A 25,044-nucleotide genomic window follows, 5' to 3' on the forward strand; every position below is an offset into this window, starting at 1 on the left:
CCCGCCTTGCGCGCGGAGGTCTTGGATTCAATCGAATCCCAACGCCGGCTCATTTCTCTCAATGAATTACTGGTGTATTCTGAAATAACCCCATTACACGAGCCACCTCTCCAACTTTGTCGGCTGTATAAGTCCCGCTACAACCACAGCCTATGGCAAACGGCGCCGGAGTGGCGAAGGCATGGCCGGAACCATAGCAGCGAATGCTGCTGCTGTTTCCCGTTATCTTCCACAGCCCGCTCAGCTTCCGCCCTGAAACGCAAAGGCGAAGCAGCCAGCACGGGCGCGAGAAATCAGCACGCCCTAGTCACGTGATCTTGCAACAGCACCGCCAGCAGTAGTGACACTCAACCGGCAATCTAATCTTTGACAGCCTAGGCCATCGCCTATATGTTAACCTTCTTGCCTTTGCGTTCATCGTTATCTCCCTTCTCTGAGTCTCAAAGAGGACGTAGCGGTCGCGAAGCAGACGTCGGACGGACCCTGTACGTACACTTTTCTCCCGAGTACGTCGGACAGATCCAAAGGCTGTGGATAAAGGTACACTGAACGAATCCAGTGTCATCAGTGAATCGCAGAAATTTTATTGCTAACTTATATATATATATATATATATATATATATATATATATATATATATATATATATATATATATATATATATATATATATATATATATATATATATATATCTTCCAGTGTTTTGACATAAGGCTCATCTACACCCTGATTCCGCAATGCCTGTATGACTGCTGAGGTTTCCACTGAGTCAAATGCCTTCTCATAATCAATTAAGGATATGTAGGGGTTGGTTATATTCTACGCATTTCTCTCTCATCTGATTGACAGTGTGAATATGATCTATTGTGGAACATGAACATTCTATTTTCCGGTAAATAAGAGCTGGAATATGATATTTCTTACGTATTACTTTCGGGTGGTCTGCAGGCAGGGTAACGTGCGTGTTGTTTCGGGTACGAGGGCTCAGTCCATGGCAACCGCTTCGCATCAGAAGTCGATGCATAATTTCTTCCAGCACAAATACTGGTGATTACGTTCCTAAATTACGAAGAGGTCGAGTTGAGATATTACTAGACTCTTTACTAAGCCGGATTGCGATGGCACAGAGCGAATACACATCTCTGCTGGCCGTCGTGTCGCCCATGGCCGCCGCCCTCTTGCGGGGCGCCGCTCACATATCAGGCTGTGAAGACGCCGATGTGTCCGATTTTTGAGAGCGCTGTGAGTGTTTCACTACTTCATAGTATAATTGAGTGGATTTATTATCGCGGATTCTTGATGCATGTCAGTGGTTTTAGTCGCTCAGACGTCGGAGCTCGGACGTCGGTATATGCAGCGTAAGAACTGCAAAATTACTCCTGGCTATTCCCACGCAAACATATATGCGTTGTATGTGATTTTCTGCCGTGTGACGAAGTCTGCTTCATAAAGGTTGAGGGTCTCCTTGTGGCGAGCTGTGTTCCCCAATCGAAGTTCCGGGGCAGTGAAAATCGCACCGCGCGGTTGGCGCGGCGCCGTACTTTGCGAACACGCCCGGAACTTTTGTTTGTGGCGTGTTCGTAACTGCAGCGCCCAGTGTTTCTATTTGCCGCTCCTGTCGCACGCCCCAAGCGTAATCTTTTTCACTTGCGACAGTAAGCGTTGCAGGCAGCATGACGGGTACAGGCAGTGAACTAGAACATCACTTTAGCCATTGTGCTACAGGGACGTCCGCCGTACCTTTAATCCATGGAGTTTCAAAATATTAAGAAACCCTATGCTTAAATCAGAATAGGCTGGGGACATCTGACGTATCTTTAGCGCGAAGCGCATGCAAGGGTTGCGCGCACCCCGTTTGCCTTCCTTCCTTCTGTGTAACATCTCTCCAGCATCCGTATTGGCTAAATATCGGCAATTGACTCGTTCGAAAGCAAAGCCAAAGCCAACGAAATCCGTCGCCACCGGTACAAAAAAGCGAGGTGGAAGGATAGCGCGAACGTTCCACGTTAGCGATCTAAGCAGAGTAAGTACATTCCAACTAAAGCCTGTTTTCTCATTTGGCCTCTTCGCTGCGCTGCTAATTGTTAGTATGTAATGTCCTGGCCGGAATATATGCACAGCGCTCTTGTTCGGGCATTGTGTTCGGCGTATCAGTGCCTGTTCAATGGCTGCCTGCTCGTTGTGGTCCCTGTTCTAAACAAAATACATCGAGGTTTTTTGCCAATCGTTCTGAGCTACATTTCAATTGTTAAGCCGATGCATGCGCTTTTCCGACTTCTCTGTTATGCGCACAGCAGCGGTTCTGTCTGTTCGCCATCTTTGGGTGCGGTGGTCGTTGGGCTGTTATCTGTGATTTGTAGCGTGTTGTTTCTTTGGTGTCGAAGCTAAAGGAACAGCTGTGGAGCTTGGAGGCCGTGTAGATCGTTGCGTTAGATGCGAACCAGCTGTTGCACTCGCGCAGGTGCTGAAGGCAGCATTTCGAGGGCTATAAAAGCGATCATGCCCGAGCTCGCGCACGGGTCTTATGTGATATATGTATGCACGGCCTGTCTCGAGGGGGGCGCGCGCTCTTTCATACGGCCTGCGCATTCGCCGCGGGAGAAAGCGAGTTTTTCTCCGGCAGTTACGCCGCCCGCCGCCGCTGAGGCGCGACGACCCCACCGCTCGCACCCCGCCTGCATCTGCGGCGGCGGGTGGCTTTTGCCTGCTTTCGCGCTATGGTCCGCTGCTTCATGGTGAGCGCGGCACCGAAGTCAAAGAAAACAAAATGCAGATGCTTAAGCTGCGTATCTTCAGCACAGTCCACATGTGCACAGATCCTTCGTCACAACCTTTGCTCGATGAAAACATTTAAAATGAGGAATCACTCTCCCATTCCTCAAAACTATGTCAAGCATTTCTTGTTTTTATTCCAGAAGGAAATACTGTGATCACTTCCTCTCTTATATATCATGGTCCGTGATTAAATGACAAGTTAATGCTAAGAGGAAGATAATGAAAACTCTGAGAACGAACGTTTTGTGCTGGTCCCATAAAAATGTACTATATCGGGGAAAAAATTCTCTACGACGCTTGAGCCGTAAATCCGATAGCGCCGCAGCTCATGGCTTGAGACGATACTTGAGTCGTTGAACTGTAAAATAAATTGCAAGATTGCTGGGAGGTATATATAGTACTTAATTACGCCGATATCGCTTTTTGCAAGTCCTGAATGAACTTGCTTTCACCCTCTTATACATACGTCACAACTTCCTTAAACGAGAGACCTATATTGATATCTCAAAAGAATGCTAATTACTAATGTGCGAGCAAGTGTCAAGCAGCATTGTAATGAATTGTTCTCTGCTCGAAGCCAATGGCCCGCAGCCTTTCTGCTTTTGTTGTCAAACGAGAGGCCACTAGATTTCTCTGGAATGTCTGTAGCTGCGTGCAAGTCTCTCTCTTCATATTCAAAATTGTCGTAAGTGCATTAGGCGTCTAATGTTTCAAGTTCCTCGTCACCTTTAAATTTTGCAAGGCCGAGAGCGACCGTCATTCTGACCTTCGTCGACCGAGCACTTGTTTAATCGCTGCGCCGCTTAACTGCATGCCTTCTGTTTGAGGACACGAGTTAGCCCAATAAACAATTTTCTAGTTGGACGCAAGCTTCCTTGTCGTCATTCTGGCCTGACTAACATTAATAGAACATACAGAACCGACCAGTACAAGCTGCGTATGCTGCCACAGATATTGACATGTACTGAGTATTGCAATTTCAGAAAGTATGTATGTCCAATGAGTGACTCCAGCTACCATAAAGAGCGCCATTTTTGTTCTCCACAAATATTCACCCTGCGGCGTGTCCTGAAGCTTCCTAAAATATTTGGTTTAAATATCATTTTAAAAGACATCAGATTATGGACTTGAATGCCGAATGCCCTTTATTCTCCTAAATTCAGGGGATTTTACTAAAATGTAAGCATTGCAAATGTTCATTTTCTGTTCCTTACATTGTAAGCTAAGCCAGCTGGTATAACGCGCATTGCTGTGAGGTTTAGTGGAGCTCCGTTAAGTTGCGGAAAACTTCTTTTTGTGGTGCTACTTTGTTTCCTGAATGACGTGAGGAAAATTCTTGCTCACGGGAGGTTTATCGAAAGCGAGGACGAGGCTACAGATAAGCAGGAGAATAATGCAAAGCTGGTAGTCATCGCCTCTCAGATAAGTTTGCTCGCCCGTAATGGCCGATTTTATTAAGACAGAGCGCAGTTCCTAATTTTGCTTTGCTGGCAGTAAGTGCATGCTTGCAGTTACTGTAAGCAAGTGACTTAATTTTCGCATTGTCATGTGGTGGGATGGGCGGTCGTGAGACGCCGCCAGTCTTCAAAATGCCTTTCCAAGAGGAAATCTTGGACGTCGCGAGCTTGCAACGTGCTCTGCTCCAGCAGCCAGGGTTGGGTTTCGTCTATAACCGTTCCTTTCGCGAATGACATGACGCATTTTCCTAGGTAGCACCATGAATTCTTGCTAATGCCGCTGTTGTGCAAACTTAAAGCAGCTGCGCTTGAAATTTCAGTAGCTATATTTGCTCTGCAGAATCCTTTACTCGTTGAAACTTGCCGTCCAAGTATTACATGCCGCATATCATTCTACACACTCATAAAGAACCTGCCGGAAGACGGAACTATAGAAGCTGAAAGCCTTGCTTTTTAGCCAAATATAAGGGTAGAACGTGTTGACGTCTGTGCTCGAAGTATACGTTCGACCATACACAGTCGGGCTCAAGGAGTGAGCGCGCAAACGTTAATCCGTTGTTTCAGATTTCGCCCATGGGAAAGGGGCTGACTACGCGGTCTTTGCATAAAGCGTAAGAGGTAAAATATAAAGGCTTGACGGTTACCACTGACGCGGGCCGAATTGGGAGCGAGCGCGCGTTCTCCTTCGGAGTGAACGGCGGTCGCAGCGGCGCAGCGGTGGGGCAGTGGCGACACCACAGAGGTGCGGCAGGAGGCGGAAACAGACCCCATTGTGAAGGCCGTAAGAAGAAGGAAAGCGCGCGCTCCCCTCGAGACTGGCTGTGGTGTATGTGGTGCCTGTGTTCCCCACTGCACATTGTTTGGTTTAGCTACCGTCACTGTCTGCATTATTTTCCTTATTTGACCCATTTTGACTATCCCGTAGCTGAACCCATTTAGCGGCGGCTACTTGTATTGGGAGGTGGTGTCTGTTATTTTTGCTCGGCGCCTTGCTAAAAATCTATTAACTGTTGCTGGATTTCCTACGTTGAGCCTCAGCTACTTCCCCTCATGTGACGTCAGCAGCACCGTCTTGACTTAGTGGTGCCATGGGGCTAAAAGCATTGGTGTTTTCCCTAGCTAGTGGACAAGTGGCATACTGGTTTCTGATCTCATATTGCACAATCATTTGCAAAGTTTAGTGATTCCCATTAAAGCATTTTATTGTGAAAGGCAGAAATCGTCAGCTTAATGCGTGGAAAGTGCATTGCCACTAAAGTTGCATTGTGAGGCTCGAAACAGTGAGAATTCGCATATGGTTAAAGAAGCCTGCCTGTTTTAGCTCTTGGCAAAAACATTTTAAATGCTTTAAACAATGATCAGATTACTGATTAAGTTGCACTGCCAGTTCGTTGCAGCACACTGGTTACTTTACAATACAATAAAACTCCATTAACATGGTCACAGCAGCAACGATTTTTGATGCCCACCTAATTCCTGTGCTTCATAGCTCACTAGTGGGCCACCTTTAAAATTTCTTCGGCACAGCGTGACCCACCAATGAGTCGCTGGCTAAGTCGACTTATTGGAACCGAAAACAGATAGCAATAAATGCATGCTTTTCACAGGCTCTTCGGAAAAAATGTGTTTTCTCATAGCTTCATAGCGCCATGCTGCACAGCAGGACTGCGCAACATGACCGACTGTTCACCCACGGTGCAGGCTGCATGGTACTGGAGAAAATGTCTGGAATGGCCGAATTTCAAATTATCAGGGGGAACGAAAATAAAACCCAAAATGTCTCTCATCAACATACCTTTGTTTCATTAGTTCATTGTTCCATATGAGAAATTTGTATGGCAGTAACTATTTTTTTAAATCTCGCCAAACAACGCAGTGCTCGCACATTGTCAGGTAAAGCAACATTTAGGTCCTCTAGAACAGTCAGGGCATAATAGCCTACCTCCCAACACACATGCTATGAAAAAAAACACAATTTGCCTGCATGCGTGTGGTGTAATGTAAAATGATTACGTGCTCTGCCATAGCATCAACAGTGCTTGCAGCATGGTCCACAACGTGCGTGCAACAAAACAACAAGGAAAATGTTGGAGCGCAGCGAAAACATTACCATCCTCTCATACCTAGTGGAAAGCACGGCGCCTTTACATCTAGTTCAGATTCCATTGCCAGTTGTGCCGTAGGCTCTGCATGTTGCCGTTTCGGAGTGGACGTGTCGGACCACCCGCCATGAAAAGTTGCGTGAAGTGGACACACTCAGTGCATGGTCACACATGGTTCGCCTCTCACATGGCACTGAAAGGTATGATGCGTTCGTGAAAAACGAGCCCATTTCTGGTCTGGTGTGTATGCTAATGCCATGGCTTTTGCAAGAATGCACCAAGCTGCGAACTATATTTTCATAGTCTGTGCAGAAGGAAATACGACAGTTCAGCGTTATGTGCATTTCATGTGACACATGTTTTCTAATTGCGTGTTATTTCTTTTCGGCACAAAAAGTGAACTGGGACTTTTGCATGGAATTATCTAACTTTAGTGTACACGGCTGCTTTCTTCCTGGCTACCAAATCATTTCTCAGTTACTTTGCGAGCTTTATTTAAAACAATCTTCAAAAAGAAATGTTTGTTATATTTATTGTTCTCCTGATAGAGTGAGAAATTTGACATACCACATTGATAAAATCACCATAATTTTATGTCAACGCCTTTCAGAGCCATTGCTCCTTTGAAATTTTTCTTCCCCGTTTATAACTCCTTGATGCCCAAAACTACTTCTGTGCACCATATCAGAAATCTTTGATGTGATTTTAAGAGTAAAACAATGGAAATACTGCTTCGAAAAATACTATTATTCTGTGGCATACACTGAACAGCTTTGCTCTAATGGAGCCAGTACTGCTAAAATAAAGAGCCCGGTATAAACACAGGACACACTGTGGCATGTACGAAAGAGCCAGTAGTATTTGAAAGCAAGAAAAGCATTACAAATCTTGAATTCTTGTACCGGACTAGAAAATATTTATAATTTGATCGAAAGAAAAAAAGGCAGTATGCCACCCAGAGTCTTTGCATGTCGCTTGCCACAGCTATCTTGACTGCTACAGCAGAGATTCGAAATTTTGAGGCAATGAATCGTGGGCGGCTAAAGGTATGCTTCCCACCCGTTACATATTGGTAACAGTCATGGGTAGCATTTGCTCCACCACATTAGTTTTTTGCCATCTCGTGTCATCCCTGTGAAAGTTCAAAAAAAAAAGTTGCAGTCGTGCCATTTCATGGGGAAAAAAAAATTTCACAAACCCAGATTTTTTTCCCGTTCTTTGTTCGACTGTTGTCAAGACTGTTCAGCGATGGCTTTTTTTGGACCTGGAGCATCAAAGGGTGCATAAAATCTTTGAAACAGTTTTGTAAGTAACGTAAAAGCAATATTTCACTATAAATGCATGGCTAAAATATATTGTTGTGACTCTCCTTACCATTTATCATGCTGCTGCAAGCAGTCAGAATGGACAGGAATGGCCATGCTTAGGTGATTTGCCTCCTGACTGCAATAATGTCATGTACGGCAAAGCACACAGACTCACACTAGAATCTTAAGTCGTCATCTGAGTATGAAGAGTTCCCCATGAAGGGCAGAAAAGACATGATTCACTTCCGTGCTTATCGCTTTACCCTGGAAGGTAACCCACTGCAATGCTCTTTTTCAAGTGAAGGAGTGTTCTAGGGATGTTTATTTTATTCTCTCAGTCTGTAGGAAGCATTTCTGAGTCTTGTACGGTTCATATTACCAGAAACAAAATAAATGCTTTAGCAAACTTGTTCGCCTATTGGGCGATGCAAAGAATACTTCCAACCGCGCTACAAGTGTTTACTGGAATATTGGTTGGAAAGATCTGAAATTTTTACTGTGAACATTTTCGGCTATGTATTGTAAAAAAATCAAGTAAGTAGTTCTCCAGACCCACCTAGAAAAAAATTTGCCTGTGAAAGGGCTAACACACAATAGAGTAATTACCTAATAGCATTCATCCAAGCACAGCCATAAGGTTACAGCAAAGAATTAATAAATACTGCCGAGAAGGAGTCAGCAGTGATCCGTGACCTTTACCGTGCTTAAAAGTAAACTGCAAGTGTTCTGTAAGCACCTGAGCATGAAGGCGGCAGTCTTCTATTTCTGTTAGCAACACCGCAACTAGGAAATAGCAGTGAAGGGGTGTTTCTACCATAACGGTGAGCCTGTCTCCTGGTCTCTTCTGTCACAGAATGTGTAGAAGTGCAAAGTATATGTCATCTACCAACATTTCCATCGTCTCTTCCTAATTCTTCCCTTTTTTCTGTGCAGCAAGCGCCCCTGGCTCAATGTTTGACTTGCGGCAGCCTCAAAATCTGTGGCACACTTATGTTTTTTTTTTTTGAGTATCGAGTATCCTTGAAGTACACAATACACTAAAAATGTATTTTCCATACTGATACTGTGATGCTTTAATTTTTGGCAAGCAACGCCTAATAACGATACTGTTGAAAGATGGTATCGAAGATACATGTATCATCAACACTGCCCATGCCTGGTCTTGGGTGCGATTAGAGCTATGTTGCCACACGATGTAACTAAGAGTTTTTTTTTTTAATATTTGTTGCCATATTTCATTCTTCTGCGGCCACGAAATAGCAATGTTGTCCACTTCGTGGGTCTCTTGCCATGTGTGGAGGCGTGCACTCGACTTGGCTGGATGGTGGGGCTAGGTGGTGTGGAGTGCTAACATCCCCCTGCCAGGGAACAGACCTATAGTGGCTAGACCTCGTGAGTTGCCCGCCCACAGACATCACCCGCATCCAGCTCCCTGTGCACATGCAAGCTCTACCGTGTGTCTGAAATAACCAAGGCATGGCCAAATTCCTCAGAAAAAACTAGTTGCCTGCTTCAAAACTGAGTACCTTTAGGTGGAACAACAGGGTCAATTGAAGGAAAAAGGTCAAAAGACAAGGACATGACACGACAACACAGGCACTGTCACGTCCTTGTCATGTCACATCCTTGTTCTTTTTGCACTGTTTCCTTCACTTGGCTTCATGGGGCAACTAGCCTGCCAAAAAGCCCTATTGAAGGACAGGGTGTCTGAATAATCCAATTTCCCGAATTATTGAGGGTCGAATTAATGGGGCCCTACTGTACAAGCAAAAATAAGGGATGTTGGCATTATTACACTGCAAGACCTACAGTATAAGTTGTGCCAGGTTAGCAGTATGTTATTCCAAACTCTGGAACTATGATCTCATTTCGCATCTGTGCAGAATGGCAAGCCGGAGGTATGCCAACCAGGGCCGTGCTGGATACCAACTGCGTGGGGCATTCAACAACCGCGGACCCTCTGGATTCAGGAATGCAGCAGGACCTGCTGCCAGACATGGTGCCTTTGCACCCTCATCCAGGCCTGTGACCCAGGCATCTTTCAGGGCAGCACCATCTTCGGTTGCTCCGGAAACCAACTCGTATCCATCGAGGGACTTGCTTGCAGCAAGGGCTGCGGCATCAGTACGCCGGCCCGCTACTGCTCACACGGCTGCAGATAACGAAGGAGGAGCAAGGGATAAGCCTGCCATGCATTCAGTCAGCACATGGACGGTGCAGATCGGCGAGGTGCCCATCTCCTACGTGTCACGAGAAAAGTGGCGTGATCAAGCCCGCCCTGAGAAAGGTATGCCACCAGATGCGATCCAGGAGCCATTCCAAGGCTGCACCCTGGAGGACCGACACCCAAACGAGCCCAAGGCCACATACACTGAAGAAGAGATTAAAAGTCTCTGCTCTGTATGTGGAACACTGGTGATCCACTGGAGAACGCACAAGGAGGGAAAACTGCATCGCGATCGGGTCAAGGCCCGTGATGCTGGCCTTCAAGCAGGTGCAGCGGGACCTACTCAGCAGGATGTCATCGCTGCACTCCGCGTGCTTCACGCCACACGACCTGACATCATTGCTGCATCCCTGGCAGCTGCAGCGCCAAACTTGCTGTCAGTAAATGCAGGAGCTGGCATTTCAGCACCACCTGTCGAGAGGACTCGGCGAGCTGGCCGGTCGAGGAGCCCTTCACCAGATAGGAAGCGCCACACTAGCCGCTGGAATCCACAGGACGGTAGCGAGCGCTACGGAGACGCTGCCCGCACTGCGGCTAGGGCTGCCATCGCCAATGAAGCTGTCAGGGCTTCTGCTGCTGCAACGTGAGGCTCACAGTTTGCATTTTACCTTCAATGGTTTCAGGATGCTGCAGTATCGATGGAAATGTCAGCTGCATACCTGGAAACATCAATTGGTAGTTCCCTTATGGCTGCTTAACAAGAGGATACTAGATCCCCTTGCAGCTTGCTGGTTTGCAGAACGTGTCTGGTAATTGTAAACATTTCCTAGAGAGTGTGATTTTATGATTCATTCATGCAAGCTTGCATGCCAAATGGCTGGATTGCAGTGTGTATTGTCTCTGCATCAACACACTCCACCCATTCTTCAGCAAAAAGATAAATCTGCAAAAGCCCTTGGAAGGCTTCCAAATGCTGCGCATGCAACTTGTTTCCAGGAAACCTGGCCTGTGGTGCGTTTGGTGCTAGCCTGTGCCTTTCTGGAAGATGTAACGTAGTCTTGCACAGGGCTAGTGGCTACACATGGGGCTACCTCTTTGGTACAATGCTTCTAGAAAACCATAACACGCTGGGCAAGAAGACCAGCGGTGCTAGCTGTGACTATCTGCAGTGTGCTTATTTGTCAGCAGCAGCTCGTCTTCACGGGCTGCTTCTGCACTCCTCCAAAGAATGGTGGAGTTTGCTGGGATGCTCACGTTGCATTCCTGGGCGAGTTGGGCTGCTTACACGGGAAGGCACGTTCTGTGTCGCTCCGGGTGGTTGGACAACGGAACCATGCCATGAACCATGGTGTGAGGGAAGGGCTGAAGGAGGGAGATAGAGTCGCTGTAGTGAGGGGCTTGGGAATGACTCCCAACGCTTGCTAACATTGCACAGCATTCAGGCGTTATTGCATTTTGCCCCCATAAAATGTGGCCACTGCGGCTGGGATTCGAACCCTCATGCCCAATAGCTGTATGCCACAGCCACTGGGCCACCACGGCAGTTGTGTATTTTTTAAGGAGAATGACAACATCGCTCTCAAGCATGAAGAAACTTTTGCAGCCATTGTGATGACACCACGACTTTTTTTAGCTGCATGTGTGTTCTCTTAAAGTACTACTACAGCTCTTTGTCACTGGCTCTGCTTGGTTTTTATGGCAGGCTTTGGGATTAATTTGGTTGTAAGACATTGGTTTAATAACTAGCAATTACCTAACTTTAGCTGTTATGCTCCATGCACTCACCAATTTGCTCAGGGCATGGAATGGACTGCCATGGGTAGTCTTCTGTGGTAGAAAGAAACCCTTTGCCACAGGTGGATGTTGGCAAAAGCTGCGCAGTGCATGTATGAAGGGTGTTATGGAGCACCCACCCTCCTGAGTCGAACTTCAGCAGTAATCCTGCAACATAGCTGGCGCAACGCCAGAGCCATCGCATGCTGTAAGATAAAACTAAATAGAAGTAGATGGTGGGAGCCTGAGTTTGCGTGAAGCTAGAGCCCTCCCATGGCCCAAGTTAGAGCTGAGAGCAGGAGGTGGTGGTGCTGCGCACAGCAGAATGCCACAGCCACGCTGTAAAAAACTTAGTGGACGCATATGCAGTGCCCAGCCTGGTTTGCAATAGCACAAGGATCTCGGCATCTCTTATCATGACTCAGAATTAGACATTGCGCCATCTGCAATTACACATTGCCGAAACACTTCCGATTTGTTGATGTCACTTCCATTTCGGTGACTTCACATGACATGTGAAGTTACCCTCACTCAGTCTTTTTTACTGAGTCATAACCATGACTCCTCATGACCATGCATTATGACTGGTCACGTGACATCATCCACTCCGACACAAAGACCATGTATACATTTAGTACCCAAGTGTGATACCGGACGCCACCAAATGAGCTGACGAGCTCCTTATGCTATTGCATAAAAACCGGCACGGGGCACACACTAGCTGTACATCTGCGAGTGCTGCGGCCAACAAAGGTGCTCTTACCATCTGCCATGCTCAGTGGCGTAAAAGTCATTGTCACTACACAGAACCTGCCATGCACGCGGCTGAGCAGGAAACCAACTGGCGCCGGAACCAGTCTGAGCTTCGGTGTCAGATGAACCTGCCTAATGCAGCACACACGCAATAAAACGGCTCTTGTTGGAAATTTATGCACTAAGCAGCAAAGCTTAGCACCAGCTGCTTTTTAGCTCCTTACCCAAGCATTTGTAACTTCCATGGCAAGAAGAGCCTCCTGATACATGTGCTGCTTGTACACACTATACGTACCCTGGCCGCAGTGGTGTGGCAGCGTTACCTAGCTCTGTGGCTCTTTCTCACTCGTGACACACCGGACACTGCAGAAATCCTGGCACCTTGCCCTGCCCTCGGAACCATGCCACAGATGTTGCTGCCTGTGGAGCTCCAGTTTGGGCCATGTCTTTCTGACATTTGTGCCAGCTGTCGTCCTTGCAACCCTCAAGATGTTGCTACACCTCCACAGCTGCTGGAGACCATAGCTGCAGCAATGCTACACATCATGGAGTCACTGCGTTGCTGCAGTTCAACCAGTTTCAGGATCGGCTAGAAACTGGACGTGACAAGTAGTCGGAAGCCTCGCAGAAGCAGCTTTTCATTTACTGCAACCGTGCTCAGAGTCCAAACATATCCTACTTCCCCAAGTTTGTGAATGGGAAATTCACAAAGTTACTGGGAGATTTCTGCTCACTTGAAATAGTCATTCGTCCTGAAGTAGCCAACGGGAAGGATTCTAGTGAGACCCCCCTGGATGTCCTGTTTCATCAACTGCACTGTGGGTGACCAGGCCTGCATGATTCCAGTTTACCTGTACTCCATGTCATAAGTCGTTTGCAGGGCTGTGAAGACTGCGGCGACCTGAGCCAGTCATAATGGCGTGTGCTGCAAAATGTGTTCCTCCGTTCCCCTCACCGTGTGACCTATGGCTTCATCACTGTGAAGGAAAGAGCACCAGCATCCAGCTTCTGCACGCAGGAGGCCGACTCAGCGGATGCCATGTTTCGAATGGCAGCGCACCACTTCGCAGGACGCCCCTGAAGTGGCGTGTTTGTGTGGATGTTCTCTGCTAATTTAACCAGCGAATGAATCGCTTGCTGTACATTTGAAACGCCATTCTGAACTACCTTTTTAGTTACTACAATAATTGTTTGAAAAATAGTCACAGCAGTGCTCAAATATTTGAGGGACTATTTCTTGTCTTTTTGTGTCCGTGATTGGACGAGGGAGCTCTACCTTTCACAGTGCTGCAAACAACTTGTGAGACAAAATAGAGAAGTGGCTTACGGAAGCCAAGCCAGAACCATGATGGCTTCAAGGAGGAGCCATCGTGGCCACAGTGAATATGGAGGCCCACAAGTCAATGGCAAACCAGGAGGCCACCTGCTGCATCATAGCCCTGCTGCTGCTAGGATTTTTCCCACAGTTCCTTCTGATCTGGATTTTGTGACTGGAGGCTGGGATCATGCAGTTACTCTCCGATGCAGGAGGCAGACAACACCTGGCCATGCCTCTATGCGCACCAGTGAAATGCCATGAGCTGCCATCTCTTCTCACTTCTTGCTGCTGTTGAGCAGTTCTCATTGCCAGGGTACAGTGCCACCCTAAACGACCCTCTGCTGCTCTGGTGCAGTGCATCGTCAAGCATCTCCAGCATTCCTGCGTCCTGCATGGCAATATGCAAGAAGGCCATGGCTTGGCTTTGGTGCTCTCACAAGGCTTTTTAAAGAAAATTCTACGTCAACAGGATTTCTACCCACGCTACTTGTGAAAGAACTGCTGTTGCTGGGCGGACATGTCTGCATGCTTTTGTTCTGTTGCCGCCACTGGGCATCTGGTGGACAGGCTGGATCTGTTGTGCTCCAGAGATGGAGCACCCTGCTCACTAAGCCCTTGGCTTTCCATCAGCCCCGTGAACCACAAACTTTTGTAATGCCTACCCCATGAATATGCATAAGAATGATTGAACCTTGTCAATCATGTCCCAATGCCAGACTGGTCATCATCATCATCAGCTTGACTACGCCCACTGCAGGGCGAAGGCCTCTCCCATGCCTCTCCAATTAACCCTGTCCTTTGCCAGCTGCACCCACCGTATGCCCGGAAACTTGATCTCATCCGCCAACCTAACTTTCTGCCATCCCTCTGCTACGCTTGCCTTCTCTTGGAATCCACTCCATTACCCCTAAGGACCAGCGGTTATCTTGCCTTTGCATTACATGCTCTGCCCAAGCCCATTTCTTCCTCTTGATGCAGGCCTGCAACCAGTATCTTTGTAAGCCACAAACTTTTTTCACTGAACAGTGAGAACTTCAAGGAGGAACTGCTGTATGCATTCACAGGCATTATCCGCAAAGAGAGAGAGCCAGTTTGCTGTGCCAGACTTGCCAACTTCTAAACAAGGCAATCAATGTGTATTCCAACAAAATGAAATGTCTGTTCCACTGCACCAGCCCCCAATGTGACTGAGGAAGGTGACAACTTTTTTGTGTGTGACGTCAAGGAGGAGCCCTCTTCCAGGCTATTGTGCAATCTGTCAAAGGCATTTGACTGATTTCACTACTGAAGCTTTTGTCACTGTGTCGACCTTGGACACCAGGACCCATCAGCGTGGACATCTGGTTCAAGCCTCAGAAATTCACCAAGACACACTGACTGCTGCTGACATCAACTTGTGCAAGATTATCTGTGAAATTGCCCGTGAAGAGTTGCGCCATCTGCTGCGATCCTTAACAGCTGGTTCACCTCGCAACACTAGTAGAAGTCAAATCCAGCAGATATGGAGCGTCCTACAGGCTTTATATACCACCATGAAAACAGCTTCAGGCCATGACTGGTGCCACTCCAGGACATGGTCAAGGACACCTCTTCAGCTCGCACTGAGGGGTGTGTGCACCTCTACTGTTGTCATAGTCTCCCACCCACCCATGCATGGTTTCTTGACACTCTGCAATGAAGGCTGACCTTTGGAGAGCCCCAAACAGCTGCTCCATATGCGTCCACTAGGGAGACCAGCCATAACCTTCGACACTGCTCATATAAGCATGTGAGCTTTCTTCACCTTTCCATCAACACGCCTCAGCTGCACAGTGGACATTGCCTGCAAGAGATCAAAGACTACCTCCGTTGTGCAAAATGCATGCCAACCCATTCTTCACAGTCAGTGTTGCCATCAAACCCCTGTTTCTCAGTGCACCTATGTAAATTACACCAGAGGACTCTGCCTAAGCCGCTGAAAATGGAACTGTAAGGAGCAAACTTAGAAAATGGAATTACTTCCCGGCAAAACAACTACAGTCGAACACGGATATATCGAACTCGAAGGAGATCGCGAATTAATTCGATATATTAAAAATTCGATATAAAAAATACAGGCCCAGAGACTTTACCTGTGGCGGACGATGACCTACCGATCGGAGCATTCAAGAATGACAACTATTTCCGCACACACGACGCAACGTAATGCTTTATTTGCGTGAAAAAAAATCGCTTATGTTCGTCTGCTTCTTTGCCTTGCAAATGAAATTAAAGACTTCAACCTCGATCTTATCGAGGCTGTTCAGGTGCGAAAGCCCGGTTCCTTCCATGTCGCCGCAACAACGGCGAATCAAGCTGAACGCGGCCGCCACTTCAGCGGTGGAGTACGAGCGTGTAGCCGCCCCCTCGTCCGGACGATCTTCGTCACCACTCGAGCTGTCGGCCTGGGTCCCTGCGACTGCAGCTACAATGTCCTCGTCGGCGAGGCTCGCAACAGCCTGAACATTGCTGTCAACGTTCACAAAATCGTCAGCAGACACTTCGGCTGGAACGGCAGCCGGGAAAAGGGACAACAACTCGCGAAACGCGTCGTCCATGCGCTCGTTGTCGCCGTCGCCGTCTTCGCAGGTTTCGGGAAGTTCGGCCGTCACGAGGCCTGCCTTCCGGAAGCAGTTGGCCACGGTATCCTGCTTCACGTCTCTCCAGGCGCCCGTCATCATTTGAATGGCCCCCAGCAGGTCAACCTTAAGCTCGGTGCCCATGCACAGGTTCACCAAAAGCCTATCAATGAGTCGCCTCCTGTAGCCGACTTTGAACGACTTAATGATGCCCTGGTCAAGTGGCTGCAACTTCGCTGTCGTGTTCGCCGGCAGAAACTTGAGCGCGATGTTTTCGAGCTCGCAGGTGGTGTGATGGGCCGAGCAATTATCGACGAGAAGGCAAGCGTGACGCCCCGACTTGCCCAGTTCAGCGTCCCACGCTTGCAGCCATTCTGTAAACAGCTGACGCGTCATCCACGCCTTCTTATTGAAGGCGTAGCGAACGGGGAGCTGCTTACAGTTTTTGAAGCAGCGCGGTGCCCTTGCTTTGCCGATCACAAAGGGCTGGAGCTTTTGAGAGCCATCCATGTTGGCAGCGAGCAGAACGCTCACGCGGACTTTGCTCATCTTGCCCCCGTGACACGTGCTGCCCCGGACGTCGAGCGTCTTGCTGGGCAGCATCTGCCAAAACAACCCGGTCTCGTCGGCGTTGAAGATTTGCGCGGGTGAAAACTTCGCGCAAATTTCCGGCCATTCCTTCGAAATCCACTGCTGGATATCCTGGCTGATGACGGCTCCGCTTTCCCCAGAAATGGTTTTGCCAACTATCTTATGGCGGTTCTTAAACCTCTGCAACCACCCTGTGTTGTCGGCGAAGTTGTCATCACCGAGTGCAGCGGCAAACCATTTGGCTTTAGCCATTAGCATTGGGCCATCAACCGGAATGTTCTTAGCCCGCACCTCTAAAAACCACGCATAGAGAGCCTTTTCAACTTTCTCGTGGGCAGGAGCGCGCACACGACAAGCTCCCGACGTTCGTTGCTCCGCCGCTTTCGACTTTATGTCCGCCTTGTTTTTTAACAAAGTGCTTAGAGTGCTCCGAGGAATCCCGAAGTCGTCTGCCACCGTCGCACTTCTCTCGCCCTCCTCAACACGCTGAATGGCTTTCAGCTTTGTCGCAAAGTCCAGGTTCTTGCGCTTCTTGACGCTGCTTGTGCTTGCTGCGGCCATTGCTTCCGCGTCAGCTCACCACGATCCAGTCACACGTGTCGTGAGACGCACGCAAAACAATATTGAACACGAAACACAAGAACGCGCACAAAACACAAGAATTCACGTGCGCAGCTTCCGCCAACAAAGCGCTCGCGATGGCGACAGCGAAGGCGACAGCGACCTCCGAGGGCGACAGCGACGTACGAAAGGCAGGAGCTGTGGTTGGCTGAGCAAAACTCGTGAAAAAGCAACAAGAAAAAAAAAGGGAAAGGAGGAGGCCGCCGGCGCCTTCGTTCCTGGCTACCTTTTCCGAGCCGATCACTATGGTTACGCGAGGGAAGGATGAGAGACATTGGGAGAGAGAAAAAAAAAAGCTGTTCCGCAAGTCGGAGAACGTGCACAGCGGGAGTACAGTCCGAGCCTCCCTCCCCCTCGCTCTCACATTTTCCGAGCCTTTCAAGGGAGGCGCGGAGCTCGCGGGTGCAGCGAGTGCCGAGATCGCGCGGCGTTCTATATATCCAATGGCGGATAAAAATATCGTTCGATATAAACGTACGAATTTCTATACTTTTACACAGAATTTTTAAGGAGATAATTGACGAGTTCGATACAGACAATAATTCGATATATGTGGGTTCGATATATCCGTGTTCGACTGTATCCACCATTGATGGGGACACGATGATTCACAATCAACAGCTGAGGAACATCTCATCAAAATGACTACATCATGTGCAAGGATGAGCTTGAACACTGCAATGCGCAGTTCAGGCCTGACGTGACAGACCTCCAGTCCGACAGCACGATACAAGTGTGCCTCAACTCCTCGGTCAAGCTGCAGACAGCCTCTGGGTTGTGGTGCTGCCAGCTATTGAAGCAGATTTCTTGGTCATATGCGGGTATTTTAGTGCTGAACACACGAAAGTGGCAGCAACAATGGATGGTCCACTGTTGCACACAGCTGGAGGGTCACATTACCATGCTACGAGGGCGATGCACAGCGAGAGCACCGGTCATAGGTCACACATACTGTGCAATCTCTGTAGAGACACAGGTGCTTCTTTCATGACGTCACCTTGGCCATAAACTTCCTTGATGAGCGCCATGCAGTCATCGACTGCCATTGGAGATCGACTGCAATCTCGAAGAAAAAAGTCGTATCACCAAGTACATTATTCAGAAGGCATTACCCCAAGTTGTATTTGCCCTTCAGCAACTAAGGCCTGTTTTCAGCTGACAACCCGGATCCATAGCAAGGACCATGGAACAAGCCTTATCTACTGGACTGTAGCTGTCACCAATTACTTTATCCCCTGCAGCATAGACTTTTTTTCAGCAAATCACCGTTGAGCTTTTGGCACCGAGAACCAAATTATTTTTTCAGCAACAGGTTTTACTACCATCACCAATGAAATGAAGCGTCACGGATCTCCATGGAGAACACTCGGGCCGAAAGAATGGACTAGGCGACAGGTGTACCCACACAGACGCACATTTAATACACCCTACGTGACACACACACTAGCACACAAAACTAACACAAAGACTATAAATACACGCGACCCGGGAACACTGTTACCAGCGTCTACTACTGGCGTTCTACTGTTACTGGTTGGCGTTCGTGCTCACAGTTGGTTCGGTACGGCTACGGCGTTGTAGGAGTCCAATAGCCGGCGTCGAGGTGGTGTTCGACATGCTTGGGCTGGCGTCGCTGGCGTCGTCGTTGGCTGCGTCATACAAGCTCCCACTCCAAGCGCCCGTGGAGGTGATGCCGGTGTTGTTGGCGTTGGGGGCACCACTCGGACAGGTGGCAACAGCGCTGGAAGCACCCCTGACCGCAGCAGGTATTAGCATCCTCAGTTAACTCCCCGGAATGGGCTCAGGAACGGCAGGAAGTCCACGATGTGAAGCCGTAGAATGCGAGCTCACCAGAGCAGTAGCCGGCGTCGCTCTCTTCCAGCTGAAGCGTCCCTGACCCGCCGGAGCCTCCGCTTCTGTGTTCTTCCCCCCCGTGCCTCGCTTTCCGTCGCCCTTTTTTAGCCTTGGCGTTAGTCCACGTAAGCCTTGTCGTCGTCTTCTCCTTCTCTTCTCCACCAATCATCTCTCTCCACCTCACCAAATGCTTCTTCTTCATCTCCTTTAGTCTTCGGTTAATCCACGTAGTCTTCTTCACACCTCTTTCCTTCATAATTTTATTTTAGACTCCCCATGAAGCCAGCTCTGTTTCACAAGATGCTGGAGTGACTTTCCTTCCACATTTTTCTCAACTAGGTGGTGTTTGGAATATCACACCTGTCTGTTCAAATCATTCTAGGATACTCAAGCCAGTTGTTGTCTCTTCTCTGTACTGAGCACCGAAAAGGCTCTGTGGTCGAAGTGGCGGACATAACAGTATTGAAAACGTTAGCACTGCTGATGGCTTTCCTTTTGAGATTTGTGGACATTTTCAAATGGCAGTGTTGTGAGGACAAATAATTCTGTGAAAATAATGTGGAGCATTGAGGCCAGGGTCTGTGCAAGCTGGTTATACAGATAATTCACTGAGATGACAGACCCCACGCCTGTTGCTGTTGTGTTTTCAGCCCAACTTTACTGAACGCCTCAGTGCTGTAGGTCTCAGACTGGCGTTGCAGGTGCTGCTATGCTCACACAGCATTAGTTTACAAGGAGCCATTACCATCTTTGCAGACATGGAGATGAAGCGAACTGTGCCTCACATCTGCAACTTGTTGGGGAGACTATTGCAAGCAAGCATTGTGTCACACTTCCAAACAAGCACTGCAAGAACTTAAAAAAAAGACGGAGTCCAGCTTATTGCGGATGTTGAAGTTCTGTGAAGCTAGTGTGTGACCTGACATCGCAGAAGACGCCGGGATGCCGACTTTAGCTCATTTTCCGAGCAATAGCATGCTAGCTTTTTTTTTTTTAGTCTTATCTGGTCTGCATTTTTTATTTCAGTGGCCAAAACAAGCCATTGATGTAGAGTCAAGACAGCATGGGAAATTTTGGCAAAAACATTCAGTGGAATACCTTCAAGGACTTCTGTTCAAGGCAAAGGAAGATGTACAGGATGAAGGCATCGTGCTTTTTGAGGGTGCATTGTAACCACATTAAACATCGGAGCTACTAGCAACAGCTGTGGTCAATTCTGAATGGGTCACAGGAGCAGCAGCCCGTAATTTGCCTTACATGTCTGGCATCTACAACCAAGTCTTCCTTTTTTTTTTGCGGGGCAAATCCTGGGTTTGGCAACACTCATATGCTACTCAACGTTTACGTTGGATGAAAGAACAGTTCAGTACAACATTTACGGAGCTTGCCCAACACTTTCAGTGGCCCAGGTCACTGAAAGTGGCATCAAGGAGAAATGTAATTAATTAGGCAAGCCGGCGTAATTTCTTTGGAAAGTTGCAGCAGTCTTCTCATGTTAGCAAGGTCTAGTGACATGAAGCTTCTGTCATCCATTTTCTTTTGTGGCTGCAAGCAAGTTTTTGGATGCCCAGAAGGTGTTCAGACTGCCATACTTCAGTCCAGCAACTGGAGCCTGGATTTCAGCGCCTTCCGTGTGTCTCGTCTCGTCCTCTGTGTGTGTTTTTTAGCGCTGGTTTTTAATGCGATGGATCACCACCAACTTGCCCAATCCGCAGTTCTTCTACAGTCCTGGACAGGAGTATGCATAGTTGCTAGCAATGCATCTGCTGTGTAAAGTGCTCGGTGGCTTTCCAGGTGCAACCCAATCATGTGGCTGATGATGATGCATCACTGCTTGCATTCTACCAATGGATTCTTCTTGGCAACTGCGTACTGTTTTCTCCAGCTTTTCTACTCAATGGAGACTATTTAGCAGCCTCTGTTGGCTGGTGAGGGGCACTACAACGTCTCGGCTGAAGACAAAGCTTTTTCCTTCCCTGCTCTTTCGTGTGCCACGCCACACAGAGCAGGACTGTCTCACTGCACCTTTTTTCCAGGCAAGGCTGTCTCGTTTGGCCTGTCCAGCAGAAGCCCGTGTCACCACACCGTGTTAATATTCAATCCTGGTGTGGGTGGAAGGAGTCAGTGGGAGTGGCCGTGCCCCTTGTGTTTAGAGTTCTGCAGCCGTAACGCAGCTGACCGACACAATTCAATACTTGTTGGAACAGTTAATTTGCGGATTAGCATTTTGTTGAGCATTGTCCCGCTTGCCGCTTTTTGTTAACTTTAGAAGCACTGTTCAGTAATGCTGCAGAAGAAACTGGAGCTGAAGTGACTGGCAGTTTCTAGCTGGCATTCAGATGCAAGGACCGTTGATAGGCAGTATGGCAAGTAAGTAAGCCATACGTGAAAATATCCCAAAGGAGAGCTCAACTTCGGTTGAAGTATGAAAAACTCTAATCGCTTTTTTTTTTTTTTTACTTGGGCCTATGCTTAAGTCTAAAGCAAGTGCTGAGCAAGCGTCCTGCTTGCACTGGCCTGGCAAGGCGCATCATGTGCCTTTAGCTGGGCATGTGGGACACCTGTTTTCACTTTTTTCCTGGTGCTCGAATGGATTTGAAATTTGAGGGCAACTATGGTGTCAACAGTCGCTGACACGGTTGCATTATGTAAACATTTATCAGCACATAATGTTGCTCATGCGACATGACATGTGTCGTGTTGTGACAAGGTGCTGAATGTTGTCTGGGCGTCAAGCGCTTCCCTTGCTGGGTTATCTATGACATGCCTGGGACATCGACAACAAGTTTGGTACAAGTTCACCGAAAATGGGGATTGGTTTTTCTCCCCCTGTCACCTGCAACGGCGTTTGCATGCCTTTCCAAGTGTGTCTACCGATGCACCGATCTGTGCAAGCTTGTCTTGCTCTGCCAGCCGTGACCACTGGTGCAACAGGTTTCAGGATAGAGCCAGGCCCTCTCTCTCCCACTGCTTCATGTTGCACTGCTTTTGTTTTTTGCTTGCAGGCAGCGAATCCTTGGTGAACAGTCACGTGGGCTTGGCCGCTACAATTCTGGTACGTGCCTATCGTTTTCGTGGAACTAAGTAAAGCAAACATGCTGTTGTTGAAAGGCGCAACAGTGAAACTTGGTTATAGCGTGTATGGGAGAGAACTTTTTAAGGGGCCAGCTGCAAGTTTGTGGAATGGAGACATCTGAAAGCTTTTTAAGTTCCAAAATTGGACCAATATCATCAAACGTGCCGCACATGTGCATGCTTCCTGCTGTTCTTTCTTAATGCAACAGAGTTATAGAAGGAAATATGGTGCTGCAGCCTGCAGAATGGGATGATGGGTATTATCTATCTTAATTTGTAGTTGCAATTAATAAGTTTTCTATAGTGTATCTCCTGCAGTTCATTATTTTTTGAGCTTTCTACTCAGACAAAAAGCCAATGGCTGCCAGCACTGTTTAATTATTGCCTAAACATAGCACCACATAAATTAACTGTGCATGGTACCATTAAGGTAAAACAGTAAAATTGTGGATAAGTTAAGTCACTTGTGTGTAGGATATATTGCATTGGCACATTGCTCAGCTGGGAGGGTTCAGCACACATGTGCGCTATGGTGTGGGGGAGACTGACCCATTGGAAAGATATAAAAAGCTGCAGGAGTATCCGGCTGTGCTTACAGGTCAGTGTTCAACTCTACTTTCTCCAGATGTCTTGACATAAGTGTCCATCTCTGTATCACCATTGCAGCTAAAACTCGTGGCAGGTTGTGATGCGGAGACAAGGTTCACGTAAGGATTGTTCTGTATTTCGCTCTAATGCTCTGTGTCGTGTTTCAGGGGCTCATATTTAGCTCTATTAGAATCTCCCAGAAGCAATTCTGTCTACAGTTTCAATTCATGCCTTTGCTTGTTTGTATGATCACCAGGTGATGTTAGCTAGTGCGGCAGTATTGGCACATTGAAACTAATGGTAAAGTTGGTCCAGTTGCATCTTTAATGTGGTAGCATTAGAAGCCCCATCGGCGATAAAAAAGCGGAATTTTTCCATCACTAATATCCAGGACCAGGAGTGACAGCTATATGTTTCGATGAGTCTTCATTGTGTCCGTGTCGCCACCTTCAGCCACCTTCGGGGAGACGTCTAACTACCAGCTTGAGGATCCAAAGGGATGTTTCAGTGCATGCACACAGGCGTGTAGAGGTCTACAAAGTCAGCCATGAAAGAATGACACAAAACTCGATGTAAAAGCATGAACAGCCTCTAATGCTATTTCATAATGTTTTTGACGCCTTCGTAGTGAAACACTGATAGTAACCCATATCAAAAACAAAAGAAAAATGGCAGTAGTGTTTATGTGGTTGTCAAATCGTCAACTTCCCACTGCAGTCTTCGACATAACAGCTCCAAAACAATTGGTGAGCAAGTAAATGCAGCTCTGGTATGATGTAAAATTTAAATAGATCACTGTATTAAACTGTGATTTGTATTAAACGTGAGGTGTAGGTTAGCAAATATTGTGGCCCTCAGTTGGACATTTTTTAAAACTGACTGACGTGCTTGAAGCTCTAGCATGGTGCCATTGAGGACCTTGGAATGGGGCTTGCAAGGCGCCTTGCTAAAGTACTTGACAAGTAGGATGTGCGCTACTGCTGTGCTTTACCATACAATGCATGGGTGTTCTCCTTTTTCAGCAGTTAGCTGCCGCGGTGGCTGAGTGGTTATGGCACTCGGCTGCTGGCCCGAAAGACGCGGGTTCAACCCCGGCCGCGGCAGTCGGCTTTCGATGGAGGCGAAATTCTAGAGGCTCGTGTACTGTGCGATGTCAGTGCATATTAAAGAACCCCAGGTGGTCGAAATTCCGGAGCCCTTCACTACAGCGTCTCTCATAGCCTGAGTCACTTTGGGACGTTAAACCCCCCATAAACCAAACCAAACCTTTTCAGCAGTGGTGTAATGCAGGCCCCATCAAGTACATAGGCACCTTGCTGGTCACTTCTGAATTACTTTTGAGACCATTCTAGTAGTGTCAAAAACTTGCAGGCTGTAGCCTATTTATTGTAACGGTAACGGCAGGAAGTGTGGGTCTACCAATTCACTCACCCATCTAACATGGGAGTTTTGATGGTTCTCGTCACTTGTAATTAAATGTTGGGTTATGTTACTGTTGTCATGGCTGTTCATGCCTATCCTGTTTTGCATCGCCTATATTGCAAGATTATTTTGGTGACTGAAGTTTTAACTAAATTTGATTTTTCTTTATGATTCTGCTGCAGGCTCATACACCTGGAAATAAGAGGCATGCCGTCTCATCTCACCGCTTGCACTCTGGGATTTATCCAAGCTCTGTTTGTCTCTGGTGTGTACTTGTTTTCATGAAATAAACTGGTCCTCATCGTGTGAAATTGTGTAAGCTTTTTACTGGAGTGTCAAGAACAAATAGAATATTTTGATTGGCCGTCTTCATTATCTATTCGATCCCAGCGTAGAATGCAGTGAAATGCAACGTTCCGCTACGAAGCTTCAGGCTCCGTTTTTTAGCAGTGAGGCTGAATGCTGGTTCTGGATCTTTTTTTTTTATTCACACCGTATTGGCATGTGGATATTTTTGTTGTGGACCTCATTTGTGTGTGTAAACTGAAGAGGTGGTGTCATTACTAGTACTGCTGCAGTAAACAAAATATACTGACCCTTGGTTTAGGCAACTGCGCACGGTGCCTGTGCCATGTACCTTGCAG

General features: G+C 47.6%; 1 protein-coding gene across 5 annotated transcripts; it reads left to right on the forward strand.

Annotated features, from left to right (window-relative positions):
* Positions 1–382: 382 nt before the first annotated feature.
* LOC144107584 (uncharacterized) lies at positions 383–24,711 on the forward strand. 5 transcript variants are annotated; one of them, XM_077640663.1, is made up of 5 exons: positions 383–485; positions 9,525–10,451; positions 22,321–22,370; positions 23,057–23,097; positions 24,583–24,711. In XM_077640663.1, exons 1-4 carry the CDS (start codon positions 391–393, stop codon positions 23,077–23,079), a joined length of 1,095 nt encoding a protein of 364 aa, XP_077496789.1. In that variant the 5' UTR covers positions 383–390; the 3' UTR covers positions 23,080–23,097; positions 24,583–24,711. The 5 variants fall into 5 exon arrangements, with proteins under 5 accessions (XP_077496789.1, XP_077496790.1, XP_077496792.1 ...); XM_077640666.1 differs by having other exon boundaries at positions 440–540; XM_077640665.1 differs by lacking the exon at positions 383–485 and adding an exon at positions 1,880–2,023.
* Positions 24,712–25,044: the final 333 nt, after the last annotated feature.

Source organism: Amblyomma americanum, chromosome 10 (genome assembly GCF_052857255.1).
Source record: "Amblyomma americanum isolate KBUSLIRL-KWMA chromosome 10, ASM5285725v1, whole genome shotgun sequence".
Classification (NCBI taxonomy): Eukaryota; Metazoa; Arthropoda; class Arachnida; order Ixodida; family Ixodidae; genus Amblyomma; species Amblyomma americanum.